This window comes from Salminus brasiliensis, chromosome 2 (genome assembly GCF_030463535.1).
Source record: "Salminus brasiliensis chromosome 2, fSalBra1.hap2, whole genome shotgun sequence".
NCBI classification, from domain to species: Eukaryota; Metazoa; Chordata; class Actinopteri; order Characiformes; family Bryconidae; genus Salminus; species Salminus brasiliensis.
This window is the reverse complement of record NC_132879.1, coordinates 49,957,285-49,977,029: the sequence shown is the minus strand read 5'-3', so window position 1 is coordinate 49,977,029 and position 19,745 is coordinate 49,957,285. Positions and strand designations below refer to the sequence as shown.

Sequence of the window (19,745 nt, the reverse complement as noted above, 5' to 3'; positions counted from 1 at the left end):
TGATAATCAGTGTTTTTAATTATCACCACTGATAGCAAAAACTCCTAAATCTCATCTGAACCTTTTAAAGGAATAGTTTGAGGGAAGAAATCAAGTACGTTCATGATTTATCACTCTGCCCAGATGCAGTCATTTGGTCAAGTTTGGTAATTGATTTGGTAACTGATTTTTGTCCAGTATAGTGTGATGAACCATGGAAATGATCATTCCAATCCAAAGCATGAAAAAGAGACATGCTAGTCTTAGATATATACTGTCACTCTGTAGCACAACAAAAAAAAAAATCTCTCAACCACTTCAGCTCGCTACCATGAGTACCTTAAGTACGTACAGCTCGTTACCTGAGCTCAAGACCGTGAATCTGCTTCGTGAGTGAAGCTAAGTGAGTTAATCTCACTACCATAAATCTGCCCCAAAGGTTCCTACGGTTCAGTCCGTTCCTCAGGTTCAATGAGTCAGCCAGGATCAACGGGTACACAAGATTCAATAAGCTCATAAGGTTCACTTCTATTCACTGAGTCTGTCGATGAGCCCAATAAATTCAATTCGCGGCAACTAGCAGCTAGCACTAGCCCTCCTTAAATATACCAGCCACAGGTGGAACGTATTAATTAAATCGTGAGCACACACATGATGATAACACAAAGTGTCAACATAAAAGTCTGTGTCAATATAAGAGTCCCTTGAAACATGACTTGACCATGACTGTGAACTTGAAAGTCCTCATGAGAGCCTGCGGGCCGCGGCCAGAGACCACCCCGGGGGAAGGCGCGGCGACGCGTCCGTGACAGTAACGGCTTACTGAAGCGCTGCCTTCGCCCCCCACGCCTCCGGGAATCCAGCCCCTGCCTGACCACGTGAATGGGGGTCCCCTCGCCTCTGAAGGCACCGGCAGTGTGTCCCCCAGTATAAAATACTTATCATACATGACTTTAATGTTTTTAAAAAATGTAGTAAAAAGTAGTATGTAAGCTTAGAGGTATTCGTGATACACTAGCTAAGGTTATTTTTCTGAGTAAACAGTGAAGCACTTTTGTAAGTCGCTCTGGGTAAGAGCTCAAACACTTAAAATCATTAAAATCTCTATTATTATGATATTATAAAGTCTACAGATAAAGAATCGATAGTGTTTGATTCAGTTCTCTGACCTGAATAACTTTACAACTACATGTTATGTCAGAAATGTAACTCCTTGTCTGGAATTTTGACTTATTCATTCAAAGACTACAGCTTATTGTACAAAGGTCAAAAGGTCAAGCTGAACAAAACTCAGTTAATGTCTTGGAGGAAGACTCCAAATGAATACCTTTAACATATGGACACCTTTTGACAAATTCTAACTCACTTTCACTTGTCTCCTGTATTCCAAAGATGACCATTCACAGACTAGTACCCTAGGGGGCTCCTCTTTACATTACATTTACAAAAGTGAAGCACTACTAGGCCTACTAGTGAGATTCAGCTTGGACCCCACATATCACTGACGCAGCATTTTAGATTTGTTAAGCTCGAAAAAAATTGTCATGTACCTACAGAGGATAAATGGCTTCAAGTTCAGTGTTTTCAGCTAGCCTAGTGTCTCCTGTCATAAACTAAAAATCAGGTAGCAACCCTGTTTTGGGCTGATCACCTACATCTGGAGTCAGTGACAAATCATGTAAATTATTTTTTTTGCTAAATTATTTACATTTACAATCATTTACAACTCTGTACATTTTATGGGATTTTCCAGATACAGTGTGTGCAGAATTATTAGGCAAGTTGTATTTGAGAGGATTCTTTTTATTATTGTTATTAACTATGTTCTCAATCAACCCAAAAGACTCAATCAAAGCTTAATATTTTTGGAAGTTGGAGTGGCAACTTAATAGAAAACAAACATATATATCCATCTCACTTGTTTATTTTCACCAGGTAAACCAATATAACAACACAAACTTTAGAAATAAACATTTCTGACATTCAAAAACAAAACCACAAACAAATCAGTGACCAATATTGCCACCTTCCATCCATAGATTCTGTCAGTTGCTTGATCTGTTTGCGATCAACATTGCGTGTATCAGACACCACAACCTCCCAGACACTGTTCAGAGAGGTGTACTCTTTTCCCTCCCTGTAGATCTCACATTTTATGAGGGAACACAGGTTCTCTATGGGGTTCAGATCAGGTGAACAAGGGGGCCATGTCATAATTTTACTTACTTACTGGCCGGCCACGCTGTGGAGTATTTGGATGCATGTGATGGAGCATTGTCCGGCATAAAAATCATGTTTTTCTTGAACAATACCGACTTCTTTCTGTATTACTGCTTTAAGAAGGTGTCTTCCAGAAACTGGCAGTAGGTCTGGGAGTAGAGCTTCACTCCATCCTCAACCCGAAAAGGTCCCACAAGTTCATCTTTGATGATACCAGCCCATACCATTACCCCACCTCCACCTTGCTGGCGTCTGAGTCGGAGTGGAGCTCCATGCCCTTTACTGATCCAGCCTCAGGCCCATCCATCTGGCCCATCAAGAGTCATTCGCATTTCATCAGTCTTAAGATATTTCTTGGCCCAGTCTTGACGTTTTATCTTCTGTTTCTTGTTCAAAGGTGCTCGTTTTTCAGCCTTTCTTTACCTTGGCCTAGCCCTGAGTATCGCACACCTTGCGCTTTTTGATACTCCAGTAACGTTGCAGCTCTGAAATATGGCAAAACTGGTGGCAAATGGCATCTTGGCAGCTTCACGCTTGATTTTCCTTAATTCATGGGCAGTTTTTTTGCACCTTTTTTTTCAACACATTTCTTGCGACCCTGTTGGCTATTTGCCATTAAACGCTCGATTGTTCAGTGATCACGCTTCAAAAGTTTAGCAATTCCAAGACTGCTGCATCCCTCTGCAAGACATCTCACAATTTTTGACTTGTCAGAGAGCTTGGAGTAGGACAACATGTATAAAAAGGATGATGTGATCAAAATACTCATTTGCCTAATAATTCTGCACACAGTGTATAACAGAACTATCATTAGTAATAGTAAGTCATTCATAAGACCTCAACAGCACAAACCCTTTTCGCCATAAGTCACAGTGTTTTTACCACGTATTGCAGGCTGTTCAATACATAGCCAACACAACTGTCCTGTTAAAAAATCAGCCTCACCATAGTTTTGTGTTTTTCAGTGTCAGTGATGAAATGTGATAACAGTGAGTAATATCAGTGTTATAATAGAGGATATTGTGAGAGTATTATAATGATTTCTCTTTTCCTCATTTTAGAAGTCAGACTGGTTAATGGTTCTCGCTGCTCTGGGAGAGTAGAGGTTCTTCATGGAGAGACCTGGGTCACAGTGTGTGATGCTGGCTTTGACCAGCAGGATGCAGAGGTTGTGTGTCGAGAGCTGGGCTGTGGGCTTCCTGTGGAGGTGCTGGGAGCAGCTGCTTTTGGCAGAGGGGAGGGTCAGGTGTGGTCAGAGGAGCTTCAGTGTAGAGGCAACGAATCTCAGATTCACTTCTGTCCAACATCATCTTCACTCAAACACAACTGCTCCCATGACAGTGATGTGGGACTGGTGTGTTATGGTAAGAATTTAATCCAATAGGACTCTACAATATCTTAATGTAAATGTTTATGAAACAAGACCTCTGTTACATCATGTAATCACATGTTTAAACTCACATGTCTAAACTCTAAAACTCTTAAGTGAGCACCACTGCTTGCTCGAGCTGGGTGACACTATGGCTGAGGTAATGAGTTGCTTGAAGAGGTAGCCACTGCCTTTACTCTTCAGCGTTTCTCTTACTTCCCTTCATCCCTGGCTGTGTTACTGCTACCTCTGCATCTCCAGCCAGTCTCATCCCCCTCACTGGTAACAAAATAGTCTGTCTGTCTGTCTGTCTATCTATTCCTCTGCAACTCTCTATCTGTCTACCTATCCCTATTCACACTGATCAGGATACAAGTGCAGGTTTTATTGAACTGTAAATCACAAAAAGAAGAAACAACAACTCTACAACTCTGTCTATCTATCTGTCTGCCTATCCTGAGATATAATACCAACTGCCAGGCAACCACATAGCTAACATCACCATCTACTTAATTACACCTTGCAACCACTTGGGATTCCATATTAACCACGTAGTGACATCATAGCAACCACCTAGCACCCCCCATCTACACCTTAGACATCACCTAGGATACTATTGCAACCACCTAGCAACACCAAAGCAACCACATGGGGTACCACCAAGTAACCCCAATGCAACCACCTAAGATAGCTAAGATAGACTGTTAGATAGAACCATCTAACAATGCTTTAGCAGCCAGTTTGTTCTTCTCTGGTCTGCTTGTCTGTGAAAAGACCCTTCTCTGCTCCTCAGGTCTTTGTGTGGTACAGTAATTTTATTAGTGTGCATTTTGTTATGCTGAGGCCTTGTGCTAAAATAAAATAAAATCATTCTTCGTCATTCATCATTCTGCACTCAGTACCCCACAATGACAAAGTGAAAAGTCTGAGAGTCCATGAGTGCTGCAGTCATGGTGGACCTTCTGAAAGTTTCTCCCATCTGCACACAGGATCTTTGTGGCTCAGGTTCTCAGTGACCTCTTCTGCCATGGTCCCTAGACTACTTTGTTTGTTAGGGTTGTTCCAAACCTCTTCATTTAAGTATTATGGAAGCCAGTGTGCTCTTGGGAACTTTCAGTACAACTAAATGTTTTTGCAGCCTTCTCCAGATCTGTGCCTCCACACAAACCTGTCTCTGAGCTTTACAGGCAGTTATTTTCTCCTCATGTCTTTTTATGTCTCTCCAAATAATGTCCAATCAATTAAATTCACTAGAGTTGGACTCCAATCAAGGAGCAAAAACATCTCAAAGATGATCAAGAGAAATGTGAGGCTCTCAGAGCTAAATTTCAAGTCTCATAGCAAAGGATGTGAACACTTATGTAAATGTGAAATTGTATTTTTTCCTTTTAATAAATTAGCAAATAATTAAAAAATCTATTTATTTTTTCACTTTCTCATTATGAGATACTAAGAGCAGAATGGTGGATAAGCAGATTATGAATCGCTTCAACTATCAAATCTTAAAGAAAATCACAAATAGAAGCGTTGAAGGGAATGGAGCCTTGTGACTGACCCTAAAAATGCAAGTGAGCATTGAGTATTTAGTCAGAATTGTTAGTTGTGGGATTGTGGGAACCAGTGTAATATCTTTTCATGAGACACAAAAATCACTGGCAGAGTCACTGATGAAACCTGCTGCTCAAGTGTTATTCTTTGTATAAATATTTGTTGTAACTATTTAAGTACTTATTTTTTATGTACTGTTATGTATGTATCGTTAATTGTTTTTATCATTAAGTCTATTAATCTTTTGTTCTTGCTTCCTTTTTTTCTCTCTGTTGAACAGGTAGTGTGAGGTTGGTGGATGGTGGCAGTCGCTGTGCTGGGAGAGTGGAGGTTCTTCATAGAGGACAGTGGGGAACAGCGTGTGATATAAACTGGGATATGAGTGATGCTGCAGTGGTGTGTAGAGAGCTGGGCTGTGGAGAGGCTGTAGATGCACTGAGTGAAGCTCACTTTGGATCAGGATCAGGACCAATCTGGATGGATGATGTGGACTGTAGTGGATCAGAGTCTACACTGAAGAACTGTAGATCACGACTGTGGGGTAAACATGACTGCAGTCAGACTCAAAATTCTGGAGTCATCTGTTCAGGCAAGAATCACAATGTGTAATAGATTTTAATTTAGAAAATTTTAATGAGAACTTTTTATACAGAAGTTTTGCCCTGACTTTCTATTGCTAATTTCCTGCTCATTCTCTTGTATTTCAGGAGTCAAGTTGGTTGGTGAATCTCGGTGCTCTGGGAGAGTAGAGGTTCTTCATGGAAAGACCTGGGACACAATGTGTGATGCTGGCTTTGACCAGCAGGATGCAGAGGTTGTGTGTCGAGAGCTGGGCTGTGGGCTTCCTGTGGAGGTGCTGGGAGCAGCTGCTTTTGGCAGAGGGGAGGGTCAGGTGTGGTCAGAGGAGCTTCAGTGTAGAGGCAACGAATCTCAGATTCACTTCTGTCCAACATCATCTTCACTCAAACACAACTGCTCCCATGATAATGATGTGGGACTGGTGTGTGCTGGTAAGAAATTTGTTTTGTAATTCATCCAGGGGACTGTTTGAAATGTATTTAGTAGGCAAACGCTGGCAATTTTCTGTTATAGTGAAATGTTAAGTGAGTAAAATATTAAATTAAGTTAAATATGAAACATTGGAGACATTGAATTTTGGCATTGAATTTTGGTGGGACCAAAAAATTGTGAAAGGGTTAAAACAAGATTAGTGTATGGTAGATGTGCTGCCTCTGTGATGGCCCAGGGAAGCTTGCTGTTCACAGGTCTGCGTTGTCCCCTAGCTTAAAGACCTAATCTTTTTATTCTTAACTCTTAACTCTGTGCACAGTTTGCAGTCATTCATGGTTGCTTGTTTGGAGTGTGTGATGATGGACCTGAAAACAGAAGCTTTATCAATGCACTTGCTGATGTAGCCAGTCACTGATGCTGTATACTGTTCATGGTTCATGGAATCTCCAGCGGTCTCAGCCTCCATAAACATGTCCATGTCAGTGTGCTCAAAACAATCTGAAAAGCAAAGTTAGCTTCTAGCTTCTTCTACTCTGATTTGGTACGTCTGATAAGCAGTCTGTAAGATGAAATTAGCACAACACATTTTGGTGGTCTTAGCTGTAGTGGGGGTGGGACTCAGCCCTGTGCGCACTCGGAAAGATCCAGTATGCTGTCCAAGGAGCAAATGTTGGATAGCAGAATGAGCAGGACAGCAAGCCAATTAGTGTTTAGTCTAGTGTGAACTCCAGCTCGCTTGCTGTGCTCTTGTCTTCTGGTGCACCATAACGATGCTCCCTCTGTTGGCCATTGGACCCTAGCAAGCCTAATGTGTGGAGTTCATCTATGACTGTGGCTGATTTGTAGGTGGTAGGGATGGCAGGCATTAGTCCTGGCTGTTGTGGTGATCATCTATGGATGATTTTGAGTTCAGGTTGAGCTGCAGCAGAAAATTGCTTCATTCTGTTGTGCCCAGAGTGACCCCTGAAATTTTCAATTTTCTCTTCTAAGCAGCTGTCTGACGCTCTGAAAATTAAAATAATTGATGCCCACAAAGCAGGAGAATATGACAATAGTAAAGTATTTCCAGTTTGTTTCAGATTGTAATGTCATTTAGAAATGGCACTTAACAAGACTGGTGCAGGTTAAGTTAAGATCTGGGAGAGAGCTGCTCACAGGAATGCTGCAAAAGCTAATCCAAATTGGTTTCACTGCAAAAGACCTTCAGGAACATTTACTAGACTAAGGAGTGTTAGTGCACTGTTCTACTGTGAGGCTACTCCTGCAAAAACATGACCTTCATGGAAAAATCATGAGAAGAAAACCTTTCCTGCATCCACTCCACAAATTTCAGCATCAGGGGTCCTACCATGCAACAGTCTATTTAAAAAAAAATTTCTGCCTGCGTTTTTAAATAGCAATAGTTCTTGTGAATATATCTATGCTGATGGGTGTGGTGGTCTTGAAATGAGGTGTGTCACTGACTGCGCCACTGACTGAAAACAACCTAGACAGACGTCAACAGTCTGACGTCATTGCTATCTCAACCTGTAGACGGATGTCCAGTTTTTTTCAATCCTCTGTATATGCATCTCCCTCCCTCTTACAGGCAGTGTGAGGTTGGTGGATGGTGGCAGTCGCTGTGCTGGAAGAGTGGAGGTTCTTCATAGAGGACAGTGGGGAACAGTGTGTGGTGATTACTGGGATATGAGTGATGCTGTAGTGGTGTGTAGAGAGCTGGGCTGTGGAGAGGCTGTAGATGCACTGAGTGAAGCTCACTTTGGATCAGGATCAGGACCAATCTGGATGGATGATGTGGGCTGTAGTGGATCAGAGTCTACACTGAAGAACTGTAGATCAGCAGGATGGGGTAAACATAACTGTAATCACTCTACAGATGCTGGAGTCATCTGCTCAGGTAAGTTCATTTAAACAGGGGTTATACGTTGTCCAGCACAGTTTAGTGATTTTTCTGCTAAACCCACCCTGATTTGACTCAACAATTGCCAAGCTAAATTGGTGTGTTAAAACAGAGCAGACACCAAACTACTGCACACTGGAACTCTCAACCCACAATTAGCAAGTCTGTTATTCTGATCCACTTTCATAAGTTGCATTTAATCTTTTTTATTTGAATGTACAACTTCTTTAGAAAACCAATACCTACGGATTTGTATTTTTCCAATGTTTTATTATGAATGTTTCCCAAGGTATTTAGCATTGTCTAATATATTTTCAAGATCATTATATTAAACATAATTAAGCCTTATTGGTAAATAATATCTCTTTTAGGACTCAGGCTTGTTGGTGGTTCTCGGTGCTCTGGGAGAGTAGAGGTTCTTCATGGAGAGACCTGGGTCACAGTGTGTGATGCTGGCTTTGACCAGCAGGATGCAGAGGTTGTGTGTCGAGAGCTGGGCTGTGGGCTTCCTGTGGAGGTGCTGGGAGCAGCTGCTTTTGGCAGAGGGGAGGGTCAGGTGTGGTCAGAGGAGCTTCAGTGTAGAGGCAACGAATCTCAGATTCACTTCTGTCCAACATCATCTTCACTCAAACACAACTGCTCCCATGACAGTGATGTGGGACTGGTGTGTGCTGGTAGGCGCATAATTAATCTCATTTTTGCTAATAGATATATTACGGGTATATGTGTAGTTTTTAGTTTTTTTAAATTCACTCTTCATAATTATAATTATATGGACATATCTCTCTCTGTTATTTATTTTTTCCAAAAGCAATTTCACTTTGTATCATTTTAAGGCTATTGCAGTTTTGCAATATGTCTCTTGCTTGCTATTGTACAGACAGTGTGAGCTTGGTGGATGGTGGCAGTCGCTGTGCTGGGAGAGTGGAGGTTCTTCATAGAGGACAGTGGGGAACAGTGTGTGGTGATTACTGGGATATGAGAGATGCTGCAGTGGTGTGTAGAGAGCTGGGCTGTGGAGAGGCTGTAGATGCACTGAGTGAAGCTCACTTTGGATCAGGATCAGGACCAATCTGGATGGATGATGTGGGCTGTAGTGGATCAGAGTCTACACTGAAGAACTGTAGATCAGCAGGATGGGGTAAACATAACTGTAATCACTCTACAGATGCTGGAGTCATCTGCTCAGGTAAATTGATAAAAGATTTCACATTTTCTATTGATTAAGATTAAACTCAAATAGTCTGTAACACGTGAATAGGCTCATGAGTCTCTGTCTCTTTTAGGCTAGTTCACCTCAGTCTTGGGCTGTGGGTTGGTTGAGTTGGGGATGGGTAGCGTGGTTAAACTGAGAAATAAAGAGGAGGAAACTCGGCCATTACTTCACTTTATTTTAATGTTGAACAGGCTGCCCTGCAGCTATTTGAACTGCACTCCCACTCGTGACATTCACACTCTGCCCTCGTTCTGCTTCTCTCTCTCTTCTTCACTTGCTCGCTCATTCACTCACTCATTCACTCCCTCCACCTATCCATCTAAATCATCCCTGTGCTTAACAGCAGTTTAAACCAATGTTTGCAGTGTATCACTTCGTTTATCAGCAGTTTGTTTTGGAAATGGTAATTTGACCTTCAGTTTTGAGTATTTTAGTCTCTATTTAGTCTTCATAGAGATCCTAGGGAGCCTAGTCTTGTGTGACCAGAAATAATTTTCTGGCGAAGTTGCAAAGATGGCTGCAGAGTGAACAGACTTGCTTATAAGGACTCTGGCTGCTGGTGGTGGTGGTGGTGACTGTTGTCATCATTAACTTATAAGGAGCATGAAATTACACAACATAAGCTCTTATTATACTAGACTCTTATTTTACTGATTACACTTTCTACAGTGGGTGGTAAATTAGCATGGGATGGGGATCATCACAGTACTTTTATCATTACCCATTCTGGAAATGTACTTGTGGATGAATATAATGTAACAGTTTTGACTGGTCTGGCTGCGGGGACTCATTACATATCCTTAAATTTATCTTTTGATAAATATTTTAGGAGTCAGGCTGGTTGGTGGTTCTCACTGCTCTGGGAGAGTGGAAGTGCTTCACAATAAGACCTGGGTCACAGTGTGTGATGCTGGCTTTGACCAGCAGGATGCAGAGGTTGTGTGTCGAGAGCTGGGCTGTGGGCTTCCTGTGGAGGTGCTGGGAGCAGCTGCTTTTGGCAGAGGGGAGGGTCAGGTGTGGTCAGAGGAGCTTCAGTGTAGAGGCAATGAATCTCAGATTCACTTCTGTCCAACATCATCTTCACTCAAACACAACTGCTCCCATGACAGTGATGTGGGGTTGATGTGTTCTGGTAAGTTGTTTGTTTATTTGTTTATTTGCTTGTTTTTACAATAGATATAAAATGTTCACACTTTATGAAATATTTAATACAGTCGATTTCTCATTTAGTCTCATCATCTGCCCCATTTCTCTTTCTTTTCTCTCTTTATTTTCTCTCTCTCTCTTTCTATCACACAGACAGTATGAGGCTGATGGATGGTGGAAGTCGCTGTGCTGGGAGAGTAGAAGTTCTTCACAGAGGACAGTGGGGAACTGTGTGTGTTGTTGGTTGGAATGAAATGGCGGCTGCATTTGTGTGTAGAAAGCTGAACTGTGGAGAGGTACTTAGTATTGATGCAGCTACACCAGGATCTGGACCAATCTGGATGAGTAACATGCAGTGCAGTGGATCAGAGTCTTCACTGAAGAACTGTGGATCACTGGGATTGGGTAAACATAGCTGTAGTCATATGTGGGATACTGAAGTTATCTGTTCAGGTAAGCTTCAATCTACTGTAATATACAATGTATTACTTGTACTGTATTTGGTTGTGAAGTGGTTGAGAATGTTATTTTGTTTTGAGAGGTTTCATTAATTTCCTTATAGTTAACATCCAGCATGTGATTCCCATGGTTCAGGTAAATTAAATAGTTATTAGGTCATTATTATGCAGCTTCAATAATGAATATAAAACACAATTTCATCAGTTACTGAAAAGATTAGAAAAACTAGGACTAATAAAAAAAGTTAACATACATTTGTAGATTAAGGGTGACCCTAAATTGTAATGTCAACCAAAAGGGAATGAGTCTTGAAGAAACACACATCTCTGAAACAAGGCAATGTTACCCCTAAAAACTCTTCAAAACAACTCCTGTCTTCATGTCTTCTTGGTGGAAAATTGCAGTGCCACAACAGTTTGTGTATAACATCAGTTTTATCATAGTACATATGTAGCATCAAAACAAACAATTCTGAACATGTATTGCTGCACAATAGAGAGCTTTCTGAATGAGTTTATCACAGTGTGGTCTGGTGCAAAGGGTGTACTAAAAAGCAAATTATGAAAAGAACCACAGCACAGCTGTCCTAAAACTTTTGCTCAATTCTGATCAAATTGCTGTCAAAATATTCAGAGCAAAAAGCTGCATTACTTGAAAGAGTTTTCGCAAAAAATCACAATGCAGCATAAATTGTGAGGTCTAAAGCAAGCTAAGAATTATTTATTAATTACTAAATGGTCGAGTCATTGATTATATTACTGAAGTACTAATGGTTCAATTAGTTATAACCAAAATTAATGGGCACTGTTTGGGATTTTCACCCAGTACTGTAAAATAACTGGTTGTATCAATTAAGACTTCTTAAATTTAGTCTCACCTCAGAAGGAAGTTCTATAGCCCAGTGACCCTTTTTTTTTGTAAACACCCACACAAGAGATGTCAGTTTAAAATGAATCAAATTTTATTGAATAAACATGTAATGAGAGAGAGAATATCAGATTCACAGCATTGGAGGTAGAAATTAGTTTAGCGTAACAACACTCGTCCCAAAAAAAGGACAATGACTGTTTTTATCCTGTGGACAAGTACTGGTATTTATTAGAAGCAGATTGGTCTTACTAATCGCTGTTTAACAAAAGTAACATGATTGGTGTGCAAGATTTAACAATCTGAATGTAACGTTTCTGTTCAAGTTAAACTGTAGGAACCAGAGATTTGCATGTAAAGCTGACCACCTTAGTTTGCACCAGGGTCTGGAGCTTTAAAGAGGGTCATTAAGGCTGTCTCTAAGTAGAATGTCCAGTTGAGACCAGGCTTTCATGTATCCGAATGTCCATGTCTTTCTTACTTTCGCCACAGCCTTCTTCCCCCCCGGTACTTCTGTTATTGGAAACATTACCCTAAAGATAACTAAACATTAACAATTCAATATTAAACTTGATCCATATTTAGGGTAGAGTTTGACAGTGAGTGTGAGAGAGTTTTGTTAACATGATTTTTCAAAAGTGGATTTCAGTATTACATTTCTTTTTCTTTTTAACAATATACCAGTTCACCTAAAAAATTTAATATTGTGAAAATCATTTGTATTCATAATTTGATGCAAAACCGTCACATATTTCAGATTTATTACATTTAAAGTTACATTTTTCAAGACTTTTCTTTTGTTAATATGGCCATTTTTCCAAACTCAAAATTAAACTTACCTCTGAAAGGAGAATTACATTATAAATGCAACATTAATGGGTGTAAATCCATCACTGACAATATGCAACCCCTTATCAATTGAGAATATGCACTTTATTGAACACTGCATGTTAACCTACAAGTAGCTTAGGAAATTATGTAAGTATCTTCCTCTGAACATTGTATTACTTGTACTTGATCATTTTAGGAAATTAAAATATATCATGAATTATTTTTTGTTCAGAATATGATTAAAAAAGCTAAACAGTCATATTTTATATTCCTCACATTTTATGTGACATTTTGTTTTATTATTAAATCCTAAGAAATATTATATTCTTACCAAGAAAAATAAATAAATAAATAAAATGCTTGAAATATGTAATTATGTGTGTAATAAATATGAAATATAGACTTTTGAATCAAATTGTGATAATAAATAAACTTTTTTATGATATAATAAGTTCCTGAGGTGCACACATACAACTTGTTGTATTTTAATGAGGTTACAATACACACAGGTCACAGAATGTCCAGACTTGTGGATGGTCCTCATCAGTGCTCTGGGAGAGTAGAGGTTCTTCATGGAGAGACTTGGGACACAATGTGTGATGCTGGCTTTGACCAGCAGGATGCAGAGGTTGTGTGTCGAGAGCTGGGCTGTGGGCTTCCTGTGGAGGTGCTGGGAGCAGCTACTTTTGGCAGAGGGGAGGGTCAGGTGTGGTCAGAGGAGCTTCAGTGTAGAGGCAAAGAATCTGACATTACTCTCTGCCCAACATCTTCTTCACTCAATCACCACTGCTCTCATGACAGTGATGTGGGACTCATATGTGCTGGTAAGAACTACATGTTTCGTAGTTTTTATGTTTTGACTCCATGTGTGCTGGTAAAGTATAACATTTCATATTACTTACTTACATCTCATTACATAAGACAGAGAATTTCCTGGATAGGCAGTACAGGTAGACCTGGACAACACGCAGCTTAATTCCTAGTCAGGGAATTGGTCTAAAATGTAATACCTGCATTCCTATTTACCATGGTCTGTGGTTTCAGGTCACACTGAGGTGCGGCTGGTGAATGGCTCAGACTGCTGTTCTGGTCGAGTGGAGCTCCAGTACCTCAGTGAGTGGGGCACAGTGTGTGATGTAAGCTGGGATATGAGAGCTGCCAGTGTCTTCTGTGGTCAGCTGAAGTGTGGGAGTGCTGTGGCTGTGTTGGGGTCAGACTGGTTTGGGGAGGGGAGTGGCCGGATCTGGGCTGATGAGTTTGATTGTCAGGGGAACGAAACACACCTGTCAAAATGTCCCATTTCATCATGGAGTCGAACTGCATGCTCTCATAAACAGGACGTTGGAGTCGTCTGCAATGGTGAGCTTTACGAATCTTATTGGTAATGCTTTCTCTACTGGGACATGGGCAAGTGGTGCATGAATGATCTTTTTTATCATAAGAATTGGGAATTGGAAAATTGTTCTTTAGAAAATGCAAAAACAAATGACTGCAAGTACAATCCTGAATTTAAAGTATTTTTGTTGTATCTTCAGGTTCCTCTCTGGCGTCTCATGAGGGGCGAGTGCAGTTGTCTGGAGGGATGGAGTGTGAGGGGGAGGTGGAGGTTTACTTCAGGCAGGACTGGAGGAGAGTTCTGCTGGACTCCTGGAGTGAGTCTGAGGCCTCTGTGGTCTGCAGACAGCTGGACTGTGGCTCTGTACTCAGCATCTCCAGCTCCTCTCCATCCAGTTCTGAACACAGCTACATGTGTGTGACGGGTTTCAACTGTTCTGGGAGTGAAGCTCATCTGGGGAACTGCAGCAGTGCACAAGCAGTCAACTGCAGCTCCAGAGAACAGCTGTACATCTCCTGCTCTGGTAAAAATATTGGAATCATTTAGAATAATTAAGTTGTTAATATAGCAGACAGTATTACACCTATACAGAACAGAGTGACAGATTAGAGGAACAGTCAACAGTAAGTGTGTTGATCAGGTTTTAAGGGCACAGTACACCTGTCCAAACAACCGTGTCTTTATACATATATAATATTTCATGTGTGTGTATCATCATAGAAATGAATAATATTTTGGGGATAATAATTTTATTATTATAAGTCATGCTCAGTAAATTGTTTTCTCTGAATTGTAGCTCGTAGCTCCATCAGGCTGGTTGGTTCTGGAGGAGACTGTGCAGGAAGGCTGGAGGTTTTCCACAGTGGCTCATGGGGGACAGTGAGTGATGACTTGTGGGATATTGAGGATGCACAGGTGGTCTGCAGACAGCTGCAGTGTGGAGTGGCCCTCAGTGCTCTGGTACCAGCTCGGTTTGGAGCTGGAACTGGACCCATATGGCTGAATGAGGTGGAGTGTGAGGGGAACGAGACGTCTCTGTGGAACTGCAGATATCAGCTGTGTGGAGAAGGTGAATGTGGACACAAGGATGATGTTGGAGTCGTGTGCTCAGGTAACATTTGATGACTGCTGCTATTTTTAATATGTTCAGTTGTTAAAGTGTGTGGTACAGCTTTTATGCCAATTGCCTTCTGGCTTGTCATTGCAATCTTTAGTAAACTGTAGACAGTTTTATTTGGAGAGCAACGGCTTTGTCTTTGCAACCCTGACATACACACCACTGTTGTTCAGTGATCTCCATGAACATTAACATTAGCCAACGTGAGATTGGCATGACCTTTGTTGGTTAACCATAATAATGGTAATGATGGTCTTAGGTCTTAAGGGTGTTGAATAATAGTCTGACTGTGGACTGTTGGAGTCCAAACCCTTTTTGACTTACCTTTTCCAGTCTGATGAGCATCAACACCTCATCTGAGGTCTTCATCAATCTTCTTTGTTCTTGCATTGTGTTGTAAAGATCTGACTTTAATTGATCCCTTTTCTTTATAAAAAACAGGGCACCCACTTAAACTTAATTGTTATCCCATTGATTAAAATCATCTGACTCTGATTAAATCTTCTGTTAATCCTAGTGGATCACATACTTTAAAGTTTGGATATTATTAATTAAATATTGGATACAATTTTAATATATTATTGAATCATTTTGGATCATTTCTTTCAATAAATGAATGGCGGAGTCTAATATTTTGTTTGCTTCTTATCTACTTTTTAGGAAATCTTTTGGCATATCTTTATCAGCAATGAGTGCAACTTAGAGTAGCTGAATTCATTTATTAGTATGAGTGTCCACAAACATTTGGACATACAGGGTATATCAAGCCAGGTTGAGCTTAGGGTAAGGAGATGTAAAACAATTATGATAGCTAAGTGGCTAGTTTTCAGATATCTTCCAAATAGTTCTAGATAGTTTAGATCGTTTCCAAATACCTGCAAGACTTAATTATTGAACACCTTTCTCCCACCAGAGTTTAAAGAGATCAGACTCACTGAGGGCTGTGAGGGGAATCTGGAGGTGTTCTACAATGGAACCTGGGGGAATGTGTGTGTGACAGGCATAGATGAAGAAGCAGCAAGTCTGATCTGTCGAGATCTAAACTGTGGAAGAACTGGGAGTGAGAAGGCTACTAAAGCAAGAGTGGAATCAGCTCCTAACTGGCTGGATGAAGTGAAATGTAGGAAACATGACTCCTCTCTGTGGCAGTGTCCATCAACCCCCTGGGGACAGAACAAGTGTGATAATACTGATGAGGCGGCTCACATTACCTGCTCAGGTAGAGACTTTCTCTTTCTTGGAGATGGACAAACATATTTTCATTTTGAAAGCAGACATTAGGAGTATTGCAGGATTGAAGAATATTGAATATTTGAAAGCCTGATGTTGAGCTCAGTTTGATATTAATACAGTATTGTTTTCATATTCACAGGAGAGAATAAACAGCACACACTGGAAAACCATCTGAAATTCTCCTTATTTCCACACCTGAACCAGCGCTCAAGTAGGGAGGCATTCTGTTTACTGCTTGAACTATTAAAATATTAATCAGAAGTTAATAAACCCAGATAACTCACTCATTCTTAATTGTTTTGACAAATCAATCTCATCTAAACTTCCCTTTTATGAGTTGATATGTTAAAATGGTGTGTGTGTGTGTGTGTGTGTGTGTTTAGATCACCTGCCTCTCAGGCTGAAGGGAGGAGAGGGAAGCTGTTCTGGGAGGCTGGAGGTGTATCATAATGCTGAGTGGGGGTCCGTCTGCGATGATCTGTGGGACATCAAAGATACTGAGGTGGTCTGCAAGCAGCTTGGCTGTGGTCCAGCACAGAGAGCTGGTGGGAGTGCTGCCTTTGGTGCTGGTGAAGGAACTGTCTGGCTGAACAGAGTGAAGTGTAGAGGGAATGAGCTTCACCTGTGGGACTGTCCTCATTCCCTGAAGAGACACACTGACTGCTCCCACAGAGCTGAGGTCAGCTGTGCAGGTCAGAGGATTATTTGTTATGCTGGTGTTAACTTCTCTGTGTTATATTCATCAGTGTTCTCTGATTGGATACTTTTGGGAAAGACACCTATATTCTTTGCACTGAATTCATTCACTTTAAGCTTGTGGGACAAAGCTATTGCAGAATCGTGCAGTGACAGCACCAATGCTCCTGTACCTTCTGCCAGATGGCAGCAGTGAAAAAAGTCAATGTGAGGGATGAGTGGGGTCCCTCACAATGCTGATGGCCTTACGGGTGCAGCGTGTGGTGTGAATGTCTGTGACAGAGGGGAGAGAGACCCCTAAGATCTTCTCAGCTCTCCTCACTATCTTCTTAGTTCTTAACACCTCACCTTAGTTTAAACTGCTGTGATTTTACTCTTTATCTCAGTCCACATTCTTCCATCACTTCAGTGACTTTTCTACATTGTTTTTGATTGTCCAGAAATGCTGCTGTAAGGTTTATTGTCTAGGTGTGGCTGAAATCACACATTTCCCAACTGTAGGGGGAGCCCAGGAGCAAGAAATACCCATTTTCACTCAATTCTGAATTAATCTCTCTCTCTCTCTCTCTCTCTCTCTCTCTCTCTCTCTCTCTCTCTCGCTTTCTCTCTCTCTCTCTTTTCTTACCTCTTTTGCCTGAGCATTTTACTTTTACTTTTTTACAGACATATTTGTGACTGAAACAACCACAACTGTCATCACTGGTACTCCTTTTATTCCTTTAATTGATCTTTCTACATATCTCTAAATACACTGTGATGTTCCACTGAGTTTTTACTCTTTATGTATATTTCCAGCACATCTGACTGAGAAGCAGACAATCTCTCCTTCACAAATTCCATCCTCACATTATCCCTACGCCTATCCAGTGTCTCTCCTGGTGCTGGGAATGTTGCTCTCCCTGGCCTTAGTGCTTCTGGTTGTGCTGTTTAACCAGAACAGAGTGTTCAGGAGAGGTAAGGAGATTCAGAGATCATCTACAATCCACTTTCTGTACATTCTCTAAACATCATCAGTCCTTCAGTCTGTCATCAGTCTTCTCTTCTACTGAACTGACTCCATGTTTCTCTCTGTCTCTCTCACAGTGCTCTCTAAGAGGAGGCAGAAGACTCTGACTGAGCCAGTCTATGAGGAGATTGACCATAAACATGTCAATAAAAGATTTACTGAAAGGGGTAAATAATATGTGGAGTGTTCTACTGGAGGCTGTCCATAGTTGCTCACAATATGGGAAGTGGAGCTAATGTTAGCTGGCATGTAGAAATAATTGTGTTTAAATGGCTGTAAATAACTACATGCCTTAAAGCAGCTGTAGCATTTTACCTTATCTTACATCATTTTGATGCTCCACTGACTGTAATATGGAGAATAGCATCTCTGTCATTGCCTCTCCAGACCAATTCTTCATAATACTGCTTAAAAATTCCTTTAATAAAATAGTTAATAACAGAAGTGTAGTAGAGTGTAGTAATCTGGAGAGAATCTAGACACGTTCTTTACTGTTTACTGAGTTTTGGATTTCTGTCTCTTTTTTTTCAGTTTCATCCACCATTATAGATTAAGACGAGACTAGAATTTAATATTGGTTTCATCTGTTCAAAGAATCGTGTTCTTGATTCTTGCCTTTTTTTGTCACAGACCTTTTTTTCTAGTCCAATCTGACCTTCCTATTTTAAGTGTTACCAGTGCATCTTGCCTCTGCCGTGAATAACGAGGGAAAAGGTCATACCTGGCCATGATACTGCTTATCTGTCAGTTCCTTAGTTACGTTTGAGTCTGTGTGAATGGGAAAGTCTCATTCAAAGTGTCATTATGGGAAATGTAGTTTTTGTCGTGGATTTTCAGTTCATCTTGTGATGTGTCAGTCAAAGTGGAATTGTGTTTCCTGTGTGACTTGTCTGGAATTCTGAAGGTTTTCCACGACTGTTCTGCTCTAATGTAACAGGAAACATCCTCTCTGAAGAGCAGAATTCAGGATATGAAAATGTGGAAGAGCAGCTCCTCTCAAGTAAGTCAGCAAAACGTGTTTTATTACTTCTGTGTATTTTTACAGGAGGCTTACCCTAAACATCGATCACATTCCTCAGTAGCTTGTGTTGATTTATCTTCTGTAAGAACATTTTTATGAAAGGATCTTAGATGTGCATTCATGATTTGAATCACAGCTGCTACTGTTGTCAGGCATCTGAGATTATTCACAAAAGCCTCTTTTAGAGGCTTTAGATAAATCAACATTTATTTTAGAAAGAGAAAATGGAGAAGCTCATTCTCTTGATTCTCTTCTAGCAAAGACAGTGGATGAAGAAAAGCCTGATTATTATAATGAGACCACCACCAGTGGACTGAGAAGTAAGTGACTTTATAAACTGATCATTTACATTTAACACATTTAACTGACACTCTTCTCCAGAGTGACTTACAGGTTACTCAGATTACAAAGGTGGGACAATGTAGTGTTTAGAGTCTTGGCCAAGGACTCTTATTGGTATAGCACAGCATAGCCACCCAGACCAGGAACTGACCCTCACTAGCTCACTGGTAGGTACTGGTGTTATCTGTTGTGCTTCGCCAACTTTATGAAATATGTAAATGTTTTTATTTGATTTAGGTGGGGTGGGCACAGAGGACACAAAAGACAACTATGATGATGTCATCACTGCTGGACAGACACCCGATAGATTAGCAAGTGTGTTCCTGTTTGAATATTTATATGAATATTTGTATGGTTTTATTTATGATACTACAGTGTACAGCTTTACACATTTAACTCTGTGTAATATTAAAGATAAAGAGCAGGAATAGAACTCTTTCTTGTGAAG

At 40.6% G+C, this 19,745-nt stretch overlaps 2 protein-coding genes across 2 annotated transcripts in view; both read left to right on the top strand.

Annotated features, from left to right (window-relative positions):
- Positions 1-19,745, top strand: part of LOC140549727 (scavenger receptor cysteine-rich domain-containing protein DMBT1-like) — a 71,552-nt gene that overhangs the window by 16,956 nt on the left and 34,851 nt on the right. The window contains 13 exon segments of the mRNA XM_072673472.1: positions 7,716-8,024; positions 8,399-8,701; positions 8,908-9,216; positions 10,073-10,375; positions 13,591-13,905; positions 14,082-14,405; positions 14,679-14,993; positions 15,913-16,218; positions 16,616-16,924; positions 17,592-17,630; positions 17,718-17,882; positions 18,012-18,101; positions 18,872-18,934. Coding sequence (XP_072529573.1) covers positions 7,716-8,024; positions 8,399-8,701; positions 8,908-9,216; positions 10,073-10,375; positions 13,591-13,905; positions 14,082-14,405; positions 14,679-14,993; positions 15,913-16,218; positions 16,616-16,924; positions 17,592-17,630; positions 17,718-17,882; positions 18,012-18,101; positions 18,872-18,934 — 3,150 coding nt within the window.
- Positions 702-6,542, top strand: LOC140550221 (scavenger receptor cysteine-rich domain-containing group B protein-like). Its single transcript, XM_072674057.1, has 4 exons — positions 702-780; positions 5,397-5,719; positions 5,832-6,116; positions 6,447-6,542. Exons 1-4 carry the CDS (start codon positions 702-704, stop codon positions 6,540-6,542), a joined length of 783 nt encoding a protein of 260 aa, XP_072530158.1.